At 43.7% G+C, this 20523-nt stretch overlaps 2 protein-coding genes across 3 annotated transcripts in view; one reads left to right on the top strand and one right to left on the bottom strand.

The window, feature by feature from the left end:
- The window catches only part of LOC142965140 (uncharacterized), a 282605-nt gene that overhangs the window by 107349 nt on the left and 154733 nt on the right, over positions 1–20523 (top strand). The window lies entirely within an intron of this gene.
- On the bottom strand, positions 7615–19210 carry pdcd6ip (programmed cell death 6 interacting protein). Of its 2 annotated transcripts, none has more exons than XM_076105721.1 (18): positions 18912–19210; positions 16401–16455; positions 16246–16315; positions 15689–15816; positions 15096–15249; positions 14344–14444; positions 13334–13465; positions 12967–13189; positions 12642–12765; positions 12377–12554; positions 11348–11459; positions 11043–11212; positions 10359–10607; positions 10009–10143; positions 9738–9832; positions 9360–9477; positions 9053–9243; positions 7615–8784 (listed from the first exon to the last, which is right to left on the bottom strand). In XM_076105721.1, exons 1-18 carry the CDS (start codon positions 19115–19117, stop codon positions 8568–8570), a joined length of 2658 nt encoding a protein of 885 aa, XP_075961836.1. In that variant the 5' UTR covers positions 19118–19210; the 3' UTR covers positions 7615–8567. The 2 variants fall into 2 exon arrangements, with proteins under 2 accessions (XP_075961836.1, XP_075961837.1); XM_076105722.1 differs by having other exon boundaries at positions 13334–13450.

The following is a 20523-nucleotide window of genomic DNA, read 5'->3' as shown; positions in this document are numbered from 1 at the left end:
GTTTGTGGACTGTAAAAACAAGATGTGTTTTCCTCATCATGGTAAGAGTGCTCTTGACCACTTGTAAATTGGTTTATTGATGAATCCCAGAAATCAATGTGTATTATCAAAATAAGAACCAAATCGTGGATATGAATAAAAATAAGAGGAAGCTTGTCCATATATCACTTATTGCATGAGGCCCACTGTGTGCAATACGCTAAATCTAATCTAGTCACATTTCTATGTTTTATTCTGTAAAATATTTCATTATGTATTATTTATGAAAGAACATTTGAATCCCTATGAAATAAAGCATCATTAGTGCTTTTGTCAGAAAACCTATTACTCTGTAATGATTCAAAAAGTAATACAAAATCATGGTAATTTACATTTAATGGATTTCAGAGTACTATCACTATTGGTAATATCCCTACAGGAGCTTGTTTTACATGCTAAACAGTCCGTGCAAGATCCTCTGAAAAGGTCTTAAAATAGTGTATAATCTTCCCAGAGTCACAAATCTGCACAACAACAGTGTTTACATTAGTAACACAGACATCACAGTTCTTATTGGTAGGATGTGAGCAGATGTCACTGCTGTTTTGCATCATAAACGAAAAATGTGCTTCCAAATTAACCTAAAACTGCTGAAATTGTTGATGAAGTCACTGTAGGGTTAGAGACGGAGTAAAAATATAGCAGTACAGATCACAATGATAGGGGTCCAGGATATAGGAGGAACCCCTTTAAGAAGGATTCACAGATTGTACGAGGATCCACTATCCTAATTATATAGGTAAAAATCTGGTGCTTAATTTCTCAACCACAATAGACACAAATAACCTCATTTGATGGGGCTCCTGAGGTCTAAACTGTACCCATATTTGGGGGTATACATGAGGTAAAAAAAACTAAAACCGTACAAAGCCCTGATGTAACCCCCTCGGGAAAGTGGATGATGAATTTAGATGCAGTGCGTCAGCAGTCAGAATTACAAAACTATGAGCACAGTGAGGAACAATATGGGTTCAAACGTGGGTTGGGCTGAGAGTGCGCACACAGATTTGTGCCAGCGCAGAGCTAAAACAGTTAGGAGCTCAGGAGCGAGGTGAAGGAAGCATCGGTATGAAGAATCCTCCTGACTGGTTTTATTTTCGGATCAATGAGAGTGACTCACTGTGGATCACCTCCCGCTGCATGGAAATCATCCAAGATGGGTTTGTGGTCTGTGGACAAGGCTAAAACTGTGCGTGTGTGGCCACCTACACACAGACAGACACACACGAATATGGTGTCTATAAGAAAGTGCCTGTGAAGGTGCACCTGTTAAGTGATAGACCTCAGCAGTGCGATGGCTGTGTGGGTTTGTGGCTATAACGGATGTTTGACAGGCTGGTGAGCTCTGGCACTCACACACTTCTTCCTCCACACATTCTCCCCTCCTCTGCCTGTCTTCTCATCTCTTTAGGCGGTGGGCGTAAACTCCCTCCTTTTCTTCCTAAACGCCGTCTTTTTCCATCTCCACTCTTCCCCCCCCCTCGCGCTCCTTCCAATCCGTCTGTGCATGTTGTTTTGCGCTGATTGCGAGTTTGACAGGTTTTTCAGAGCGAGAAACGCAGAGGGGAGAGGAATCAAACAATCTCCTCAATTAGACAGCCCACACAAACGTGCGTCTGAACTCTACACCATCTTCATCAGTTGTCGCAGTTTTCATCTCTCAGTCGCAGACACCTTTGTTCCCGAGTTGAAAACACACTGTTCACAACAAAGGCAGAAAAAAACCCATTTAGCTTTGAAGAACAGAAAGCCGCACAAGCTTTTAAGGTTTATTTGCATTGAGAGGAGGGAGTCTCTCTGCTTTTTCTGCCTTAATTGACCGGTTTGCCGGAAAAATTTGCAAAGGCTACGCAGCGGCCACTGATGTGAGGGCATTCAAACTGCAAATGGATCCCTGACTGTGTTATATGATTCATTTAATATAATCTCGTATCTAAAAGGGCTACATTTCAGCAGTTTAAATGCAATTAATGAGGAAGTTTCCGTTGTGTTCCAATAATTATGAATGCTGAACGAAAAAACAAAAATATTATATTATATAATATAAGGAATAATAAGATGTGCACGTTTGAACAGAAGGAGTAGCTACACACAGCGTCTTCGGTCTTATGTCACTAACCAGACTTTCAGCTGTCATTTGATGACTAAATGTCAAAGAAACACATAATCGTAGGTGCTGCCTCACTTCCTTGCACACACACACACACACACACATTGATGAGAAACAGCGGGCTACAAAGGAAGAGAAAGAGAAAGTAAAACACAGGAAGCAAGAGGCAGTGAGACAGATAAAGTCCATACAGGACCTCCGGTCGGCCAACAATGGGATGAGTCAATGCTGTAGTAATACTGTGGTGCACTGCAGCATATACCTGGAGGGGCTCAGACCTGTTGATGCAATCAGTGGTGGATATCTCAAGTTTTCTCTTTGCTCCCATCTGTCTCCTCTCCACTTGGCTGTCAACCTCTCTCGCAGCCCCCTCTCCCATCTTTCCTCCCACAACTCCTGCCGTCCTCTCCTCTCTTCTGTCCCCTCCTCGCTCATTATGTGCGTCGCTGGGGGAAAAGAAAACGCCGGTTCTGCAAAAGTCAGTTCTTGGAGATGAGGGGGAGAAAAAGAAGATAGCAGCCCTAATTCCACAAGTCATTCACACCATCTCATTATACTTGTTCCATTATCGTGCTGTTTTTGCACTTCTATTTGGGGATTTTATCTTGATCTTGCATTTATTACTAAAAACTTGGCTTCATGAAGCTCCCTATTCACATTTAGTTCAGATATCAAAACAAACAGGTTGAGATTTCCATCAGACAACATTGAATCTCTCCCTCATCCATCTTCTTCTCCTCTCTTTCCCACACATACATCCTCCTCCATCCTCTGGAACTCAATCTCTTCCCCTCCCTCCATCCAAACCTTCTTCATTTCTTCCCTCCTTCCTTCCAACTCATTACCTTAAATCATTTCCTACATGTATCACTCCCTCGTTCTCTGCATCCTTACTGTCATTCTGCATTGTTGACCTGGAAGCCTCTGAGCCTGTTCTCTCAGCCGTGAGCATCATGACCATAAGCTGAGTCGCGAGGCTATTTATATTTGTTCCTAATGAGGTGAGATTTCTCTCCGCCATAGCAACGGTCTCTATGGATACCCTGCACTTGGATACCAGATCCCATCCTGTTTTAAATGTCTTATTATGGGCTGTGCCTTCCCCCTGTGTATGGTAGCCTAATTAATTCTGAATTATCGCCCCTCTCTGTGTGAACGGTAAAGAAATGCCCTCAAATTACCACCAAGCTGACGGCATCTGCACAAGTTTACATCAAAAACACAGACAAGAGGAGCACTGGTCAGTTTGCAGCATCAAGTAGATCAATATCAAAGCAGTTAGGTACGCAACCTGATGCACAGCTCAATTTTTTTAATTGTCAACTTAGAGTAGAGACCACTAACAGGTGCTCTCATTATTTGATCTGGAACACACACAGGGGGAGTAACTGTCCTCAGTGTGGCACGATGGTGCTGATGATGGGTGCGCTATTGATCAGGCCTGAGCCAAGTGAGGAGCCGGTTGCTGCCCACAAGACCCAGGCAGCCGAGCTCAGATCATTAGAGGAGCTCTCATGCGTCTGGGTCACACAGGTGTCGAGACCCGCCATCTCATTTCCTGCCACAAAGCGAGACAACCAATCAATAAAGCGGCAGAGCAACTTCTAGAGAAAGCCACAGTGGTGAGAGCACACACACTCTCTCACACTCTCACACACACACACACACACACACACACACACACACACACACACATATATATATATATATATATATATATATATATGGATGGTCTCTGTGCCTTTGTATTTACAGTAAGACTTGGAAATGTTCCTTCCTTTCTCCTAATGACAGACACTCTGAGACAGCTGCATGCACATGTACTCACACAGGTACACACACACAAACACACACCCTGACAGGTGCTGCATTGTTATGGCATGTCCAACTCTGGCAGCTTGTTTTTCCTCAGACCTCTCACCCTGTTTGATGACTCAGAGACGGGGGAGATGAAAGGAGAGGCAGGGACAAGGGGGAGTAGAAGAAGTGCACTCTGACAGGAGGAGCGGATGGAGGGGCCTGAGATAATTCGAGCAGAAAAGAAGGTTAAGTAAATCATATCATTAATGCTATGTTAAGAGATTGCTTTGACCTCTGTTCGGCTGTCTGCATATGCAAGAGTGCGTGTATGTGTCTGGCCTTTGTCCCACTAAAGCAGGTGGCAGCAATGACGTCCGTCTTCTTCCCAGCAGCGTGCATACACACACACACACACACACAAACAAACTCACACACTTTCTCCCTGCCGCTCCGTGCTCTCTGGTGTCAGTCCCACTAGATTCTATCGTGCTTGAAATTCACTCATCATATCGGGTGGCCTCGCTGTGCCGCTTGCTGACACGAGTGCGTACACGCATGCAAAGACACCCACACACGTACGCACGCATGAAGGAACACAGCGCGGTCTGGACTGACTTGATTATACAAGCAGAGCCGCTCAACCTGACAGAGGAACAAGCACCAAAAAGGAAACACAAAAATAATATAAAAGGCTTATTTGCCCGTGTTGTATAAGCATGTTTCATCTTCCCACTCTCGCCTATACCCTCACCCACACAGGTTAGATCCAATAGCTAGTGCCAGGCCTCTATATCCTGCAACACAAACATCCCTGTGTGAAGGAATATTGCAGTCGAGTTCTTTTTCATAATCCCTTCCCTCCACACCCACACATGCACATAGTGAGGGGGTGAGTGGGAGACGGGGGTAAAAGGGAGAGCTGGTAAAGGAAAATGAAAAGAGAAGAGGTGAGGGGAGGGAGGGAGGAAGAGAGAGCGAGAGAGTGAGAGAGAAGTGCTCATGAGAGCCAGGAGGTAGTTGTTATAGTAACTGAGTCTCTATACCTGTCAATCAGAGCTATTTCAGGCATCTCGCTTCTATGGAGGAAAGAAAAGCCTCACATACCAGGCACATACCAGGCACATACCAGGGCCAGAGAGCTGTTCCGTTGAGGCAAAATGATCAGCCAACGCACATGCACGGATACTGGCAACTTGTAAGCTGAAAGACGGATCAAATTAACACCATAAATGAGATTTCAGCACTATGTCATTCCTAGTTAAAAAAAAAAAAAAAAAAAACATTTTTTACTTCACAGTGCACTTTAAGGAAGACAAAAAGCAGAAAGACAGCCTGCACACTTTTCTGCACCAAAGGAGGATTAAACGATCGTTGTTTTCACTTATAAACATAGTATAATACATTTCAAACAGGTGCTTCCCAAGCTTTTTGTCTGCCTGGTCAGCTCTGTCCGATGAAATAAAGTACCCGCTCATTGACATTACCCGTCATGTTTGTCATTTGTTAGTTTCAGTTGATTTTAGAACTGCCATTAAGTAGGTTGGTATGCTTTTTTTGTCATAGCTACTCAATACTACTTAACTCAACTCACTCGAATAGAAAATCTAAATCAATCAGGACTGAAATCTTAAGGATTGCCATTTTTAATTATTAGATAATTGATCCATACTAGCAGCTTAGGTTAACTATGCCAACCATTTATCTTTACCCACTGCTTTAAAATGTGAAATATCTGAACCGTTTATACATTAAAATTACTTTTAGCGAGAGATAACTATCGCAACCATTTATCCGTACTTTGAGCTAACGTTAACAATTCCAGCTGTTCAGTCAGTAGCCAACACTAATTACTGTAATTTATTACAACTGTTTAACATGACCCATTGCTTTTGAATACATATCTCAATGGTTTATTCATTATCATAGCTAGTTAACTAGCTAATTAGCTAACTATTTCAAACATGTCTCCATTACTTTGAAATGGATAACGTTAGTTGAACGGATTCTCTATTTTTAGTTACGTTAGCAATTTTAAACATGCATACTTTTCTTTTAGCAGACTATTAAAACCATTTATCTTGAGAAGTTATATGAACGGATTATTCGTTTATTTTTAGTTAACGTTAGTTATTTGCCCATTTGTCCTTACTTTTAGCTAACGCTAACTGTTTAGAGCTCCTAGCCAACCAACGCTAGTTTTCAAACGCAATTGCAACACCTTTTTGCACCGGTAAGTGTAAGGTATTTGAAACATAATTTATACATAATATGTTTAAACATTTAAACATAATATTTGCACCCGCGGTAGCGTTAATCTCACCAGTGAATCACTGTATTTGAGAATATGCTTCCTTAATAGAGTGCTTCTGTGTAATCATCAACATCATAGCCAAAGAAAACCCTAAATTCAGCTCTATAACCGACAAACACATGGTGAGGAGGAGAGAACAGCGATGAGAGAGTGGGGGAGTAAGAATAGTGTGCCGAGTTTGGGAGCCATTCGGCAGAAGGTAATTAATACCCGTCACCGTAGTGCTCTGTTCGCTGCCTTTATTCTGTTTCAGACCAATTAAAATATGACACTCCTCTTGTGGAGAGCGTCTTGTTAAAATTAAGCGCCTGAGACGCAGAGACACCTTTGATAAACACATCCATAGCTACAATTGGCTTTGGCAGCAACGGCATGCTGTATGGATAGATAAAGAGGAACACGGCTGTGTGTACGTGTTGTTGTCACCTCCAGTAGGAGATGTGAACTGTTAGATCTGATTAAAAGTGCGTCTCCTTCCTTGTGAGTTTCACTCTCAAACACACTGGAGAATGACGTCGTGATGTTATGAGACGTTTATGAGCCGAGAGATACTGACCAGTGAAGACAAGTCACTGCCAACCATTTGCGGCTTGGACTGCAAAGGACAGACGAATGGTAAGCAGAAACGAGCCAGGGGAGAGGGGGAATAAATGGAGGAGAGAGCAGCTGAGGATATAAAAAAAACCAAAAAAAAAAACAGGTGGTATACAGAAAAAGGCTTCGAAGCAAAGGAACATCTAATGAAGAGGGTCTGATAGGAAGGAAAACAAAGGATGGGAGAGAGCGCTGAGAGAACAGGGAAGTGAAATATGGTGGCTTTCTTTTGAGCAGGAACTCGAGGAGACAGATTAGACGGAAAGAATAGAGGGGAAAATGGAGAGAGGTGGAGTGATGGATGCAGGCAGGGGACCAGCAGCTCTCTGCCAACATCTCCATGCATCCTTCCAGACATCACACTGCGTTGCCATCTGCCACACACACACACACACACGAGATATGTGAAAGCATTAGCGTCTCCCGACACTGAATAAATATCTGGGGATGAAATCTGTCTGTGGAGAAAATCACCTGCGGGGAAATATATATGATTGGATGAGATCACGACCTCACTGGAACGTAATTTGCATGTCATCTAAATGGGATCTGATCCCAATGCTCGGGAGGTCAAAAGGCGTCCGATTCGTGGGATGGCGCAACTCACTGCCCAATTGGTTGAAAAGGGAGAGACAATGGCAGGTGAACGGTAGCTCAGCTGCTGCTGCTCCCTCTGTGAGCGACAGGACTGCCCTCTTCTGGCTGCTTTTACAAATCTCCACAGTTAAGACATCCGACGTGTAAAGACAGACACTGTAAAGGCAGGTGATGTTTTGTTTTAATCACATTAGAGCTGAGGAATAAAAATAAACAAAGAGCATGAGAGTGCAGCACACAGAGTGTTTATCGGTTAACCACATAGAGTCTTATTTATACATATATTTATATAATAGAGCCATTTCTCCCATGTGTATAGCGTCTGATTGTAACACAGAAATATACCAACAATCCCTGGGTGAGAGAGAAAAGAGCAAAAAAAAAAAAAAAAAAAAAGAGAGCAGAACTCTCAACAGTCATCTACATTAGAAAACCTACAGGCCATTCGTTTTTATAGGTTTATACATCAGCGAGGCATCAGTATTCATTACAAAAATAGGAATATAGTTGATATAGAATCCCTGGGGGTTGATTGAGTAAGTGGGGGGGGGGGTGAGGATGTGGCTGTGGCTGTGCCCTCCCATCAGTGGCATGACTAGCAATGACCACGCATCCGCCCACCCATCACATACACCCAAACCAGGAAACGAAGAGCCATACTCGGATTCTGTGCGCCTCCATGCTTGTTGTACAGCAGACAATGGAAACCAGTTCGGGATTAAATTAAACAAATCAATGAAAACCATTAGAAAATGAGTACGTAAAAATAAAAAAAATTTAAAAAAAGAAACCTTACGGGCAAAAGAGGGAGTTAGTGCATTGATGAAAGTTGAAATAGTTTAGGAAAAGTGCAGTCAGAACCCAGAAAACATGAGCTAGGGTAGAAAGAAAGGGGGCGGGGTCAAAATGAGAACGCGTTGACATAATAAAGGGTTTTAGAGAGAAGTGCAAAGCAGCTCTGAGGTCGCCTCTCACTAGGGTTTCTATAGCTGCTGTTATTGAGAGAGAGCTAAACGGGAGAGGGGCGCGAACGGAGATGACGTGTTATTGCTGGGGGTATTTTTTTTAATTTGGTGTTAACTGGTGAGATAAAGAATGAGAGGAAGGAGAGGAGAGTTATTGCTGAGGGTAGTAGGGCTGCTGCTGAGGGGGTTGCTGGGGGTAGCCAGGGTAGGGTTGTCCAGGAGGAGGGGCTGCTGGGTAGCCTCCCTGCTGTCCTGGAGTCTGCTGATAGGGCATGTAGGGCATGTTGGGCATGTTGGGCATGTTGGGCATGTTGGGCATGGTGTACTGTCCGTAAGCATAGGGGTTGTAGCCAGGCATCTGGTAGCACCTGCATGGGCATCACAACAGAGGAAAAAAAACGTCAGAGTGATGTTCCACAAAATATCATACGTTAAACGAATAGTCCAACAGTACAGAGACGTATGTTTTAGTACAAGGGGCCAATTGATTTAGATTGGATTAAAAATCAAAAATGCTTGTAACTATAAGAAAGAGCTAGAAGCAGCATAAAATCATGTTCACTCTATCCTGACATCAACATAGTTATGAGGGTCAATTTGTGCTCAGAAATCTGGACGCTGTGATTGGAAACTCACCCTGTATAGCCTTGGTAGCTGGGGTAAGGTGGTCCCTGGGCCTGGGATGGTGGGGCCATAGGCGGTTGGTTGCTGTTGGGAGGGCCCATTGGTGGTGCATTGATGGGAGGGGTGGAGGCTGCTTGAGGGACGACGCTCGGTGGAGGAGGCCTGGCTGGAGGCAGGGGCTTCGCCTGGGGTTGTTGAGGTTGCTGGGTCCAGCAAGTGGAGAGAAAGACGACGGATCAATATCTAACCGTCAGCCTCACATCTGCTGCAAGGGTATTGAACATTTGGCTTTGTGTTTGTTTGTTTGTTTGCTGCTTACAAAGACGGTCCTGGGAGCAGGGGTTGGGCCACCAGCAGGGGCAGCGGGGTTGGTCTGATAGGCAGGAACGTTGAAGGACGGAGCGCTGGGCTCTCGGGCGATGCTCTGCTGCAGGTCCCTGAAACAACACAAACAGTGACTGTGCTGCAATGTTTCCTTCATATTCATGCATTCATCAGCGCTCCTTCGTTTACTGCAACACCTTGAAACTAATTCTGGAATTGGCCTAGAGTGTTAAAATCTTAAATCAGACTACAAACTAGAAACAGATATATATATATAGATAAAACTGGTGAGAGGCATACCTTAACTCCCTGGCCAGCTGGTATAACTGCCACACACATCTATAAAATACACAAAATACAGAAAAGTACATACTTAAGTAGTTCATCCCGCTCCGTCTTGCGAGCAAAAACGATGTCGCTGCATTTGTTCTGGAACTTAAGCAGGATTTCTGTCAAGTCGTTGTAGAACTGAGGAAACAAAAGAGGACAAACATAAATCACCTGGCCTGCAAACCACCTTGACTCTAAAACCCCCCCCCCCCAACAAATAAAAGTAGAACATCTCCGACAGGATACGCATTACTGCAGCACAGTGCATCCTTGCAGAGGCACGCGTGTGCCGGTGTGTTGTGCTGAGCGAGTACCTTGGTGCCTTCGCGCAGGTTGTTGCTGATCTCAACGTAGCTGTCATGGGCTGAAGCCAGCTTCTTCAGGACCTCCTCCCTCTGGTTGGCTTCCGTGTTGGACTGCGTCAGACTGCTGAACTCCTGGTGGGACGTCTGGAAAGGAGATCACAGATTGAGGGGATTAGCTACGAACGCCTTTTAGAACAAAAGTATATTGAAGAACAGCAGACTACCATTTGTTTGCGGTACTTCACATTCAGGTGAAATGTCATAATAAGCTCACTCTTTAAGCTAGCAGAGGGTAGAAAACTGATAAAGAAATGGTCTCATTAACGGCTCAATCATTATCGGTGTTTGTATATGTATACCTGAATTTGTCCCAGCAGCTCTTCCTGCGAGCGGAGGGTGGTCTGTACCCGCTGGTTGTAGGCGCCGTACAACTGGTCGAGCTGGGAGAGTGACAGCTGCTCCTCATTGATGGTCCCATCCTGGGAGAGCGCCGTCAGGAAGCTGGTGGACATATCAAAGGTCACAGCCTTGATCTCTCCCTCCAGGGTCTCCCTCTCCTTCTTCATCTCGTCCAGCTGGGCGAGCTGGGAGCGCAGCACGTTCACGACCTGGGAGTAGAGGGACGCGGTGAACGAAGGTAGATCGGACATGCACGTACATCTCGACTTCTTCATCACTTTCAATGCTCTACCCTGACCTCTCGCTCTTATGATGACTGCAACATACTGTAGTTTCTCCACTTTGGCGTGAATACAGTGTAGCTGTGGAGAGACTTCTAGCACTTCTGCCTTGTGCTTTCCCAGTTCTGCTTGCTTAGTTATTTAAAGTCCCCCCGAGACACACAACGCAAAGTCAGCAAACAAAATGAAAAATGGAGCTACTGTGGGGAGGAGGGACAGGGCCATGAAGTCCACTGGGTGTTTCTATGTTTACGTGGAACACAAGATTCCTTAGTACGAGGTGACACAAAAACGAACCGCAACAATGAAAAGCTTGACATCATCTGGCTTAAAACAAACAAACGTCAGTGCGAGCTGACAGACCTCGCTGCCCTGCAGGGTCTTGGTCGGGTTGGCGGAGGGGATGGCAGCGTTGAGCTCGTTCTCTGGCTTACACAGCAGGGTGATCATGTCACAGTGGGCGGTGTAGCGGTCCCTCACCACCTGGTCCGCTTGCACGGCCTTGTCCAAGATGTTGCTGAAGTTAGCTCCCTCTGGTAGAGAGAAGGGAGGGAGGGAGGGAGGAAGAGGGTATTGCAACTGTCAACAGTGGATGACATGGAGACAAACTTCATGAACAACAACAAGAAGCACGTGTTTTCAGTGTGTGTGTGTGTGTGTGTGTGTACCTGTGCGAAGGGGCTTGTAGAGGTCTCCAGAGGGGGTTCTGTTCCAGCGCTGGTTGAACTTGGTTCTCAGCTCGTTGTCTGTCGTCTCTTCGTTGTTCAGCATCTTCAGAGCCTGAAGACGAAGACAACACACAAACATACAGAGTGCTTTAACAACACACACACACACACTCCTCAGATAATTACACCTTTATTATTCAGTTTGTTGTTTTTTGGGCCATGTGTAAGTATTTTTGAGTATATTTACGCAGCCTTTTCATTGGCACCAACTAACAATTGATTTTATTGATTTATCAATAAATCATGTTTTCTATAAAATTTCAGTCAATAGAGATTTCAAGAAATGTCTTCAAACTGCTCATCTGTCTGACCAACGGTCCAAAATATTAAATTTACAGATATAGAAGAATGAAGAGCATTTCCTGTGTTTGTTCAGTCGATCGTGTCGGCACTACTTTCATGTGTAATAACAGAAATGCTAGTAAATAATATAAAGTCTACTTTTTGGCCAGTAGAACTGTACTTCATGGTAATGGCTCTTTGTCAACACAACAGACTACTTTTAGGGGGAAATTAGGACATTATGGGTTTGGACTTTACAACTCTGCCAACAAACTTGGAAGCAGTTTGTGTGTTTTAGGTTTTTACTCCCGTCTGTTTATTCGTCTGTCAGCAAGATTTCCTAAAAAAAGAATAAATTGGTTGGCTGAAGCTGGAGGACAGAGCGTCCTTGGCCCAGAGATCAGTGGATTCGATTTCAGTGAGGATACTGATTTGGCATTTGCGTTATTGGGGACGATTATGAGTTTTCAGCATTCATGTGCTCTTCTGGCAGTGGTGCTAAACAGCATTTCATTCATATGCTTCTTTGTCAGGAAAGCAAAGCCACATGAATAACAAGCTGTCGTAGTTCTAAAAGTGCCTGCTTTACTTTTTAAATAAATTGGTGGTTACGGGTAGATCACTAGTTATGTGATCTGCGAAGTGCAGTTGCATATCTATAATTCAGTGTGTCTGTGTGTGTCTGACCTCATCCAGGATCTCTCTGTTGCGGGTCAGAAGCTCAGGCAGGTCTCTGATTAGCTGCTCAATGCTCTGCAGTCCTCCCAGCTGCACGACGGCTCGGGCCTTCTCAGCAATGGATTGTGGGATAGAATCTCCTGACAGGTCCTCCAGAGCGGCCGGCAGGTTTAGGGATGCCAACACCCTGACGGACAGTTACAAAGAATCTATCTGTTATTAAGGTCTCCACAAACATCAACTTGTGCACCGTACTCTTTTCAGGAGAGCGTACCCATTGCAGAGATTGGTGGCCTCCCTCATGGTTCCCACCAGTCTGTTCACAGTCTCAGCCTTCCTCTGGGTGTAGTTGCTCATGGACTGCTGCACCACCATGGGGACCATCTTCTCAAACAAGTCTGGAGAGATAAGAACAACATAAACAACTGGTTGAAAAAAATAAAAAAATAAAAAAACAGCCAGACAGAGTCTGTTGTAGTCAAGATCCCATCTGGAGTCATCCAGTCCCTAAACAATAAGTTTGGAATCATATTCTTTAGAAGCTAAAGAGTGTGTCAAACACCCTTTACAATAAAGGAACTGTGTTGAGCCTATTTTACCTGCAAATTTCTGGCTGAGTGGAGGTGTGATGGTGGCGGCTTTGACGAGCGCCGCCTTGCCGATGTGTTCCAGATCCTTGACCTCGGGCACGCGGTCGTGGTAGATGAAGTCGTTGTCTTTCTTGGCTGCGACGAGGGCTCGGTTGATCTTCTCACTCAGATCCTTGACGCTCACGTATTCGTCGTAACCAGACGCCACCGTCTTCACCAACTCCGCTGAGCGCTGGAGGGACGAACAGACGGTGAGGATCAAATGCGCTCCATCAATACGCTTTCTTTAGTTTTTGGATGTGAAACTTCAAGGCATGTACGTCCAGTTTTTTTGAAGGTGACATAAGAACTAGGGATCTATGTGAAAGCTGTGCACCTGCAGGCGAGCGATCTCCTCTCCGAAGCGCTTCTTCTGCTTGGACACCATGCTCTGGTGCAGCTCAGCGTTGGCTTGCATGATGGTGTGCTTGGCCGCCAGCACCGACAGCACTTCCTGAAAATAAAAATACTGACCAGGGAGAGGCAACCACAGGGCAACACGCAGGCACGAAAAACAGATATATACACACACGCACAACGGCAACGCAAACCACAACACGGCAGACGCACACCAGCGAGGTCAAATCACAAATTGCATCACGAAAGCCAATCACAAACGGGCACAAGCAGTCAGAGGTGTGCACACACAGCACAAGCGCACACGTGCACACACACACATACACACCCAATGCCGCCACCACCACGACGAGGGATGCAGAAAGAAAGGAAGACAACGAGAGAGAAAACAGAACAGGCCATGAGTGTTTAATCTTTCATCAAAAGCTGCTGCACCTTCATCAAACGTCCCACAGCCATGTGTGTGTGTGTGTGTGTGTGTGTGTGTGTGTGTGTGTGTGTGCGCTCTGATATCCACACATATAGAAACTTATAACAAAGCTAATTCTGAACTTACGAACAGCTGGTGCAAGTTACACATTTCCTGCTGTTCACTTAACTCTGATTTGATTAACCTCAAAATATTACGTCTGTAGTGTGAACCTGAGGTAGTGTGTGTTTGTGTGTGTTTCAGTCAGATCGTAAGTACTTCAGAGTCCCATGATTAGATGGTAAGAAACCAATCAGAATGAAAACAAGTCAAACTGCAGATTAGTAGTAACCAACCAATCAAGAGTACATACAGGATGGAAATGGACCAATGAGAACAGAGAGAAGTTGCACTTTAGACAGTCCTGAACAATCTTAAAGTCTATTATTCAGAAATACACACATACAAAACAAAAAGCACAATCAGACAATACACACGCCAAACCAACCCAAGAATCCAAACTCTGTGCATCTTCACCACACCGAACACCCGGCTGACCTACAGGTGCGTCCCTCACATACCTTGGGCAGGTTGTCTTTGTACTGGCACTGCTTGCAGGCTTCGCCGTAGAAATCTGCCGCCTGATTGGCCAGCTTTGCAATGACAGCGTCTTTCATCCTATCTATTGGGTGAACAAGCCACTGTTAAAGAGAACATATCAAACAAAAACACACTCAAGATAAGACAAGCTGATCAGAGCATCTGGTCTGTTAACTGACATCTTAATTCAGAACGCTCTGCAGCTGCAGCTTCTACACCAGCCTGATGAAATCGCTCTTACATTTTACGGAGTATAAAAACTATTCAACAGCAACTCACCACCTCAGCAGAAAATGGGAGTTTAAATTTAGGATGGAACTTTCAAAACTGTGCTTAGAAAGTGTAATAAGCAGCTGTGTAGACAGAACTGGGACAGACGCTCAAAACTGCCTACTGCCGTCGTTCTAAATAAACCGCAAGGCAAGAAAATGTGTAATATTAAAGATGCTATTTATTCAGAGACAGGCAGATTTGTGATACCAGTTTCCATAAACTTGTCAGACTTACTTTCAAGCAAAAGACTAACAAGTGGTTCATGTCTATGATACACTTTTAAAACCAGGGAATTAAACTGGATGTTTGTTTCTCTTCTTCTGAGTATCAACATGACAGAAACGGAGATAAATCACGATACACTGAAAAGGTTTGAAAGTCCCTCCAGCAGTTTATGATGCAACAGTCTCTCAGTGAAGACTATGTGTGTGTGTGTGTGTGTTTGTCTGTCCTTTGGTACCTGAGGTGGCTTTGAGGAAGAAGACCTCTTGGGCCTGGGCTAGCATGATGAGCTTCAGGGTCCCCACAGTCTCGGGGGAGATGTCCATGGTGGGCTCCCTGTTCAGCGCTGTCAGCACTGTGTCCTTGATGTGACCGAACGCTCCGCTAGCCAGCTGGGTAGTGAGACAGATAAAGAGAGAGATAGATCGAGAGAGAGAGAGAGAGAGAGAGACAGAGAGAGAGAGAGACAGAGAGAGAGAGACGGGTGAGACACCACTGCAGATACTGGCGATGATTGTCGGTCGTAAAAACAGCAGATAAATCTGGAAAACCTCACGTCTGGGTTACAAGTATAGAGTTTCAAGTGAAATTCACTTGAATTAATGTGCTTTGTACATAGCATAAATTATGTTTGCTTAAAGCACAGTTGTATCAGTAACCATACCAATCATAAAATGCTAATTTATATTCAATATGCTGGTAAAATCTTGAGAAAACAACAATAAACAATATTGGAAATGTGAACAGACGCCTAAAAGTCGCTTCCAGTTGACATCTGAACCACAACAGAGTTTATCTGCTGCACATCCCTGTGTGTGTTGGTCTGCCCACCTGATAGAATTTGGCTGCAGTCTTCAGGCCCTCGTCGTTGTCCAGGTTCTGCTCCGAGGCGATCTGACTGGCCAGGGCTGCTGCGTTGAACAACACGCATGTCTTCTCGTAGCCCACACTGGCCAAAGCTGCAACACACACAAAAACAAACAAAACACAAAATCTTCGTTAGAGTGCATTCTGCTTCTTATCAGGGACAACTTCAACTGCAGAATAATATGCTTTCACAGCATCGCACGGCTAAGAAGTGGTGACAGAGGGGGAAAGTGACATCTATCTTTCATCCCTCGAGTACCGAGTCTGATATCGACTGCTTGCCGTTTGTGTGGGGTCGGCATTTTCTTCGACCAACACTTTCTAATGCTTCATTCTACAGTTTTGGTTCTTATTGGTTGTGTGTGTGAGAGATAGACAGATAGTAACAGACGGATAGTAAGAGATAAGACAGATTTGTACCATTGAAGCTAAAGTCCTACATTGGCTTTAACCCTTTTTTAAAAATGCAGCATGCACAGATATTCTCCCACGTACACGAATGCACTTGAGGTTGCACTTACCGAGCTTGACCGAGCCCCCGAACAACGATCCTTTATCAAAGGCATCCTTCCATGTGAAGGTTAGGCAGAGCTGTGGAAACAGAGAGACGCTTTGTGTTCAAGTTCTTCTGTTTGGGAACTTAAGTCTAACCATCGCGTGCCGTCCGATCAGTTACCTGGTTCTCAGAGAAGGGAAACTTGGGCTCCACCGCACACAGTTGGTCATAGTATCTGGAGAGAGAAAGAAACGTTTTCTTAAGCGCCGTCTACACCCAAACATACCTGCTCTGATTGGTTTCAGATATGTCATCATTTTTATAATTATCTTTGAACTTGACGTTTAGTGAAAGGAGACAAACAGTGAATGTGAAACTAGTTTAAAGAGGAGTAACTATTATTACATAACAGCAGCTCTGAGGTCTGAGGAAGCTCTGCCATTTTAGAGACACTTGACAATGAGTCAGGAAAAAAAATACGAGGACAGACAAACGCACTGCAGCACGCACACAGACAAACGCACACCAACACACAGTCAGTGATCCTCAGCTCTTTGTCTTATCAGTGTGCGTGTGATGTAAATAGTCTATTATTAGAAATGACAACATGCAGAAGGGCCAGTGAGGGAAACCCTGTTACCAGTTCATTCAGCCGGCTTAACCCAGAGCCAAGAACTTTCTACATAAAACATAAACATTTAGTTTGTTGTCCTTTAGTTTCTCATTCAGATACACAAGAACACACACACACACACACACACACACACACACTCTCACACACACACACAGGAAAGCTGAGACGAGGTGTGCCGACCGGTTAACTAACGGAAAAAAACCTGGACAAAACAATCGTTACCACGGTGACACAATAGCTTTGAAAAGGATAGGGCGCGTCGCCCCGGCGACCTGGCACATGGCGGACGGACGACATGTGCAGAGAGACGAGGAGCAGTCAGCGAGGGACACGCATGCTAACTAAGACCCTGTATCTACAAACCCACAGCTGACACAGAAAGCATGACTAAATATCACTGTACATTCTAGTTAGTTAGTTAGCTAGTTAGATTAAAACAATGGGCTAATCTTTAAGATCATGTGAGGATCTTTCCTCTTCAGTCAGTACAGATCATTTTTGTCAATATTTCTCTAAAATACTTTCTTTACAAACCGTTGACATAAACCAGGGTTGCACATATCCAACAATTTGTCTCCAAACAAATATTTACGCCTCAACTGAGGTTATAGGTCAATAGATCTGACACCAGTTATGTATTTTCCCTAAATGTACTGTGTATTGGAATCATTTTTTATGAAAGGGCAACGTGAGAAGAATAAATAACCGGCCACCCTGCAAGTGCATACCTGGCTGACGTAATGTGGGCAAACCCTGTGCATTAAATAACTGATGAGTCATAGAGAAGACAGGCAAAGTCTGTGTGTCACCGATGAGTTTTTATTAGTTGATTGGTTATCATACATGATATGACGGATAAGGAGAAGGCTAACTTCGTCCTCTGTGGGATTCTGCATTAGTGCTCAATCATTAATATGTTATAAGTCTGTAAACTGGTAATTGAATAAGAGCAAGACAAGCGTCAACAACAGCCATGCACCGTAAATGGAGCACGGGACACAAAGGAACTAACAAAATCATTTTCTGTCACAGTTCCCTTATGCAAAGTAGTTACCACTGTGACACTCTTCTGCTCTTTACACTAAGTGTATCTATGTCCTCTGCATTATACACAGGCCTTCTCTGTAGCTCATGTCTCCGTGCATGATGTGGCTTCAGAGTCTCGTAGACACACAATTGTTATGCTTTATTATATCCATCTCTGTTTGTTGATATGAAAAGCTGTCACTCTCTTCCCTGGATGTGTGATCATGTGGCTACCAGTGGACTGAAGGCCTCTAGGCCTGAATGTGACAGGTGACAGGAGAGCTGTGCTTACACTTTCTCCCTGATGCTGTGTAGATACAAAGCTCCTGTAAATATATATAGAAATGTGCCCATGAGTTTGAATAGGCTTATGTATGAATGGATTTGTTGGCTAGTGATCTTCTGGGGAAGTCACAAGTTATTATTAGTAGCTGTCACCTTTGTAACACAAACTCAGGAACAGTAGGAGTCAGCTGATGATCAATCTTCCAAATAAACATTGTCAGGTGAAGACGGTTGATTGATGCTGTCACTGACGTACAGTTTTATTTGAGCTTTTGTGGTTGGTTTTATATAAATATATTTCACGCATTTTATTATGTTTGAGTCTGTCTGTGCTCTGTGTTTTACCTTGGGGGACAATAAAGTTTATGCTGAACGGTGAAGCTAATTCTAAAGCTAATGGTTTAGAGAGTTTAACTTTACTTGAAGTCACTTCAATAAATAAACCAAAGCTTAAATCACAACTAGCTCGGCTAACCTAGCTAATTTCATTCAGCAGGCATCTGACCGTTCAGTTAAAGACGTAAACTTGGCATTAAATATCATACGAGTCAGTTAGTATGTTGAGAAATGCCCCTCTAGCAAATTTGCGTGACTAACTTTAGCTCCCAGGTTAGCAACTCAAAGCTAACACATTAGGGTGCGGCAATAACTGGGATAACTCACCTGCGACAGGTAATAAGGTTGCTCTGAGTGGTCATATAACACGGTAGCTAATTCAGTCACGTTATAAAAGCAGAACTTTCTACCTGAGCAGGATCTCCAGGGAGCTCTCGTGCTTGTCCAGAGGCCTTCCCAGCGCACTCTTGCGGAGCTTGTTCAGCTCGTCCACAGCTCGGATGTAGTCCCCCTGCTCCTCGCCCGCTGGGTATGTAGCGGTTATAAATTTAGAAAGTGGTTTCACCAGATCCACCTCGGAGGACTTCTTTAACGGGACTGAAATAAACGTCGCCATTTCGGCCCGTAAAAGCGATTTGTTGAATCAGAAAAACAGACGATAAGCGACCAACGAACACAAACAACAGCGAGCGAGCGACCCACTTCCTGGTTTCTGACAGGCGACGTCCAATTACGTCATGGGGAACAGACAGGCGCACTGCGCAGACTCAGTAGAGTTTTAATGAGAAGTGGACCAGAGCGAGAGAAGAGCTACTCATCTGCTCACAGATAGATCGATAGACAGACAGACAGACAGAGAGACAGAGTGACAATACTCCTGCCACAATATTACATGGGCCCTGGTGTGCTGCGAGGGTAGAAACACAAATACTTCAGTAATATACACCATATAATATATAATAATAATATGTATAGACCACAACACTCTCCTATTGAGGCCCAACGTGTTCACAATTTTACACATAATCATCAACTTCATAAATATATGAATATAGACATAATATATAATATAAACCATAAAATTGTGAAACAGTTACATAATTATTTTTTTAAAATGTGCTCACTACAATGCTATGTTATTTCATCCTGCTTATCTTTTGTAAGAGCTGTGTTTATTGTGGGTTATTTTATTAAATTACATTAGGTTATATTTAAAAATGTCATCAATGTTTCAGACCATTTTGTTTTTATGTATCCTATTTAGAGTTTTCACTCCCATTAAAAGGACACACCTAAATCAGCAGCCAATTGACTAAATGGAGATCTCCTGTGTTGTCAAATTGTAATTGACTGTAGTATAAGAGGCAACACCTGTATCTGGAAAGTCCAATGTTTGCAAAGACGCATCTACTAAATGATCAATTGTCAAAAAAGACACATTGAATCTAATTTGATTCAATGTTTTTAGACAATAAAACATAAAAAAGTGGGTGAATTATATGTAATTTGCTGTTTTTACATTCAGCCCAAAGCAACAGCCACATATTTGATATTGCTCTTATTTGTTGGTACACTCCTTCATTTAATGATGTCTTTAAATGTGAACACTTTGGATCTCTATAAATATCAACTTACATATCTAATGTCTTATAACTACAGTATTTTTAACACACTCTTACAGGACCCCTCGTAAGGTCTTATGTCAGTTTATTCTGTGCTATAATACTGCATATTCCTTTATTCCCAAACAGTGTTACATCTGTTTCAAACACTTGATCAAATTACCACAAACCATTTGTTACACGGTGAACCTGGAGGGCTTAGGGCCCAGTAGGGGGCCTCTAGCTCCAGGGCGGTTCCCACTTTGTGGGATTAAGCAAAACCGTATAAAACACAATAACTATCGATATGACTGGTAAACCAGATGGGAAATTAAAAAAGGCTATAATGCAGAAGCAACTGGGTAACCTGTAAAACAACACATGCGGTACACTCAATGAAAGCTCTTTGAGACAGTACTAC

The sequence above is a fragment of the Anarhichas minor genome, unplaced genomic scaffold (assembly GCF_050575085.1).
Source record: "Anarhichas minor isolate MPS153535 unplaced genomic scaffold, ASM5057508v1 ptg000033l, whole genome shotgun sequence".
Classification (NCBI taxonomy): domain Eukaryota; kingdom Metazoa; phylum Chordata; class Actinopteri; order Perciformes; family Anarhichadidae; genus Anarhichas; species Anarhichas minor.
This window is presented reverse-complemented; position numbering and strand designations above follow the sequence as displayed.

What these genes read in the sequence shown, in the direction of transcription:
- pdcd6ip (XM_076105721.1), bottom strand. Translation starts at nt 19,117, where the DNA reads ATGGCGACGTTTATTTCAGTCCCGTTAAAGAAGTCCTCCGAGGTGGAT. An exon ending in TCCCTGGAGATCCTGCTCAG is followed by an intron (nt 16,456 to 18,911) that starts GTAGAAAGTTCT and finishes TTCTCTCTCCAG; the next exon opens with ATACTATGACCAACTGTGTG. An exon ending in AGCTGCTGGGACAAATTCAG is followed by an intron (nt 10,144 to 10,358) that starts GTATACATATAC and finishes TCTCCTTTCCAG; the next exon opens with ACGTCCCACCAGGAGTTCAG.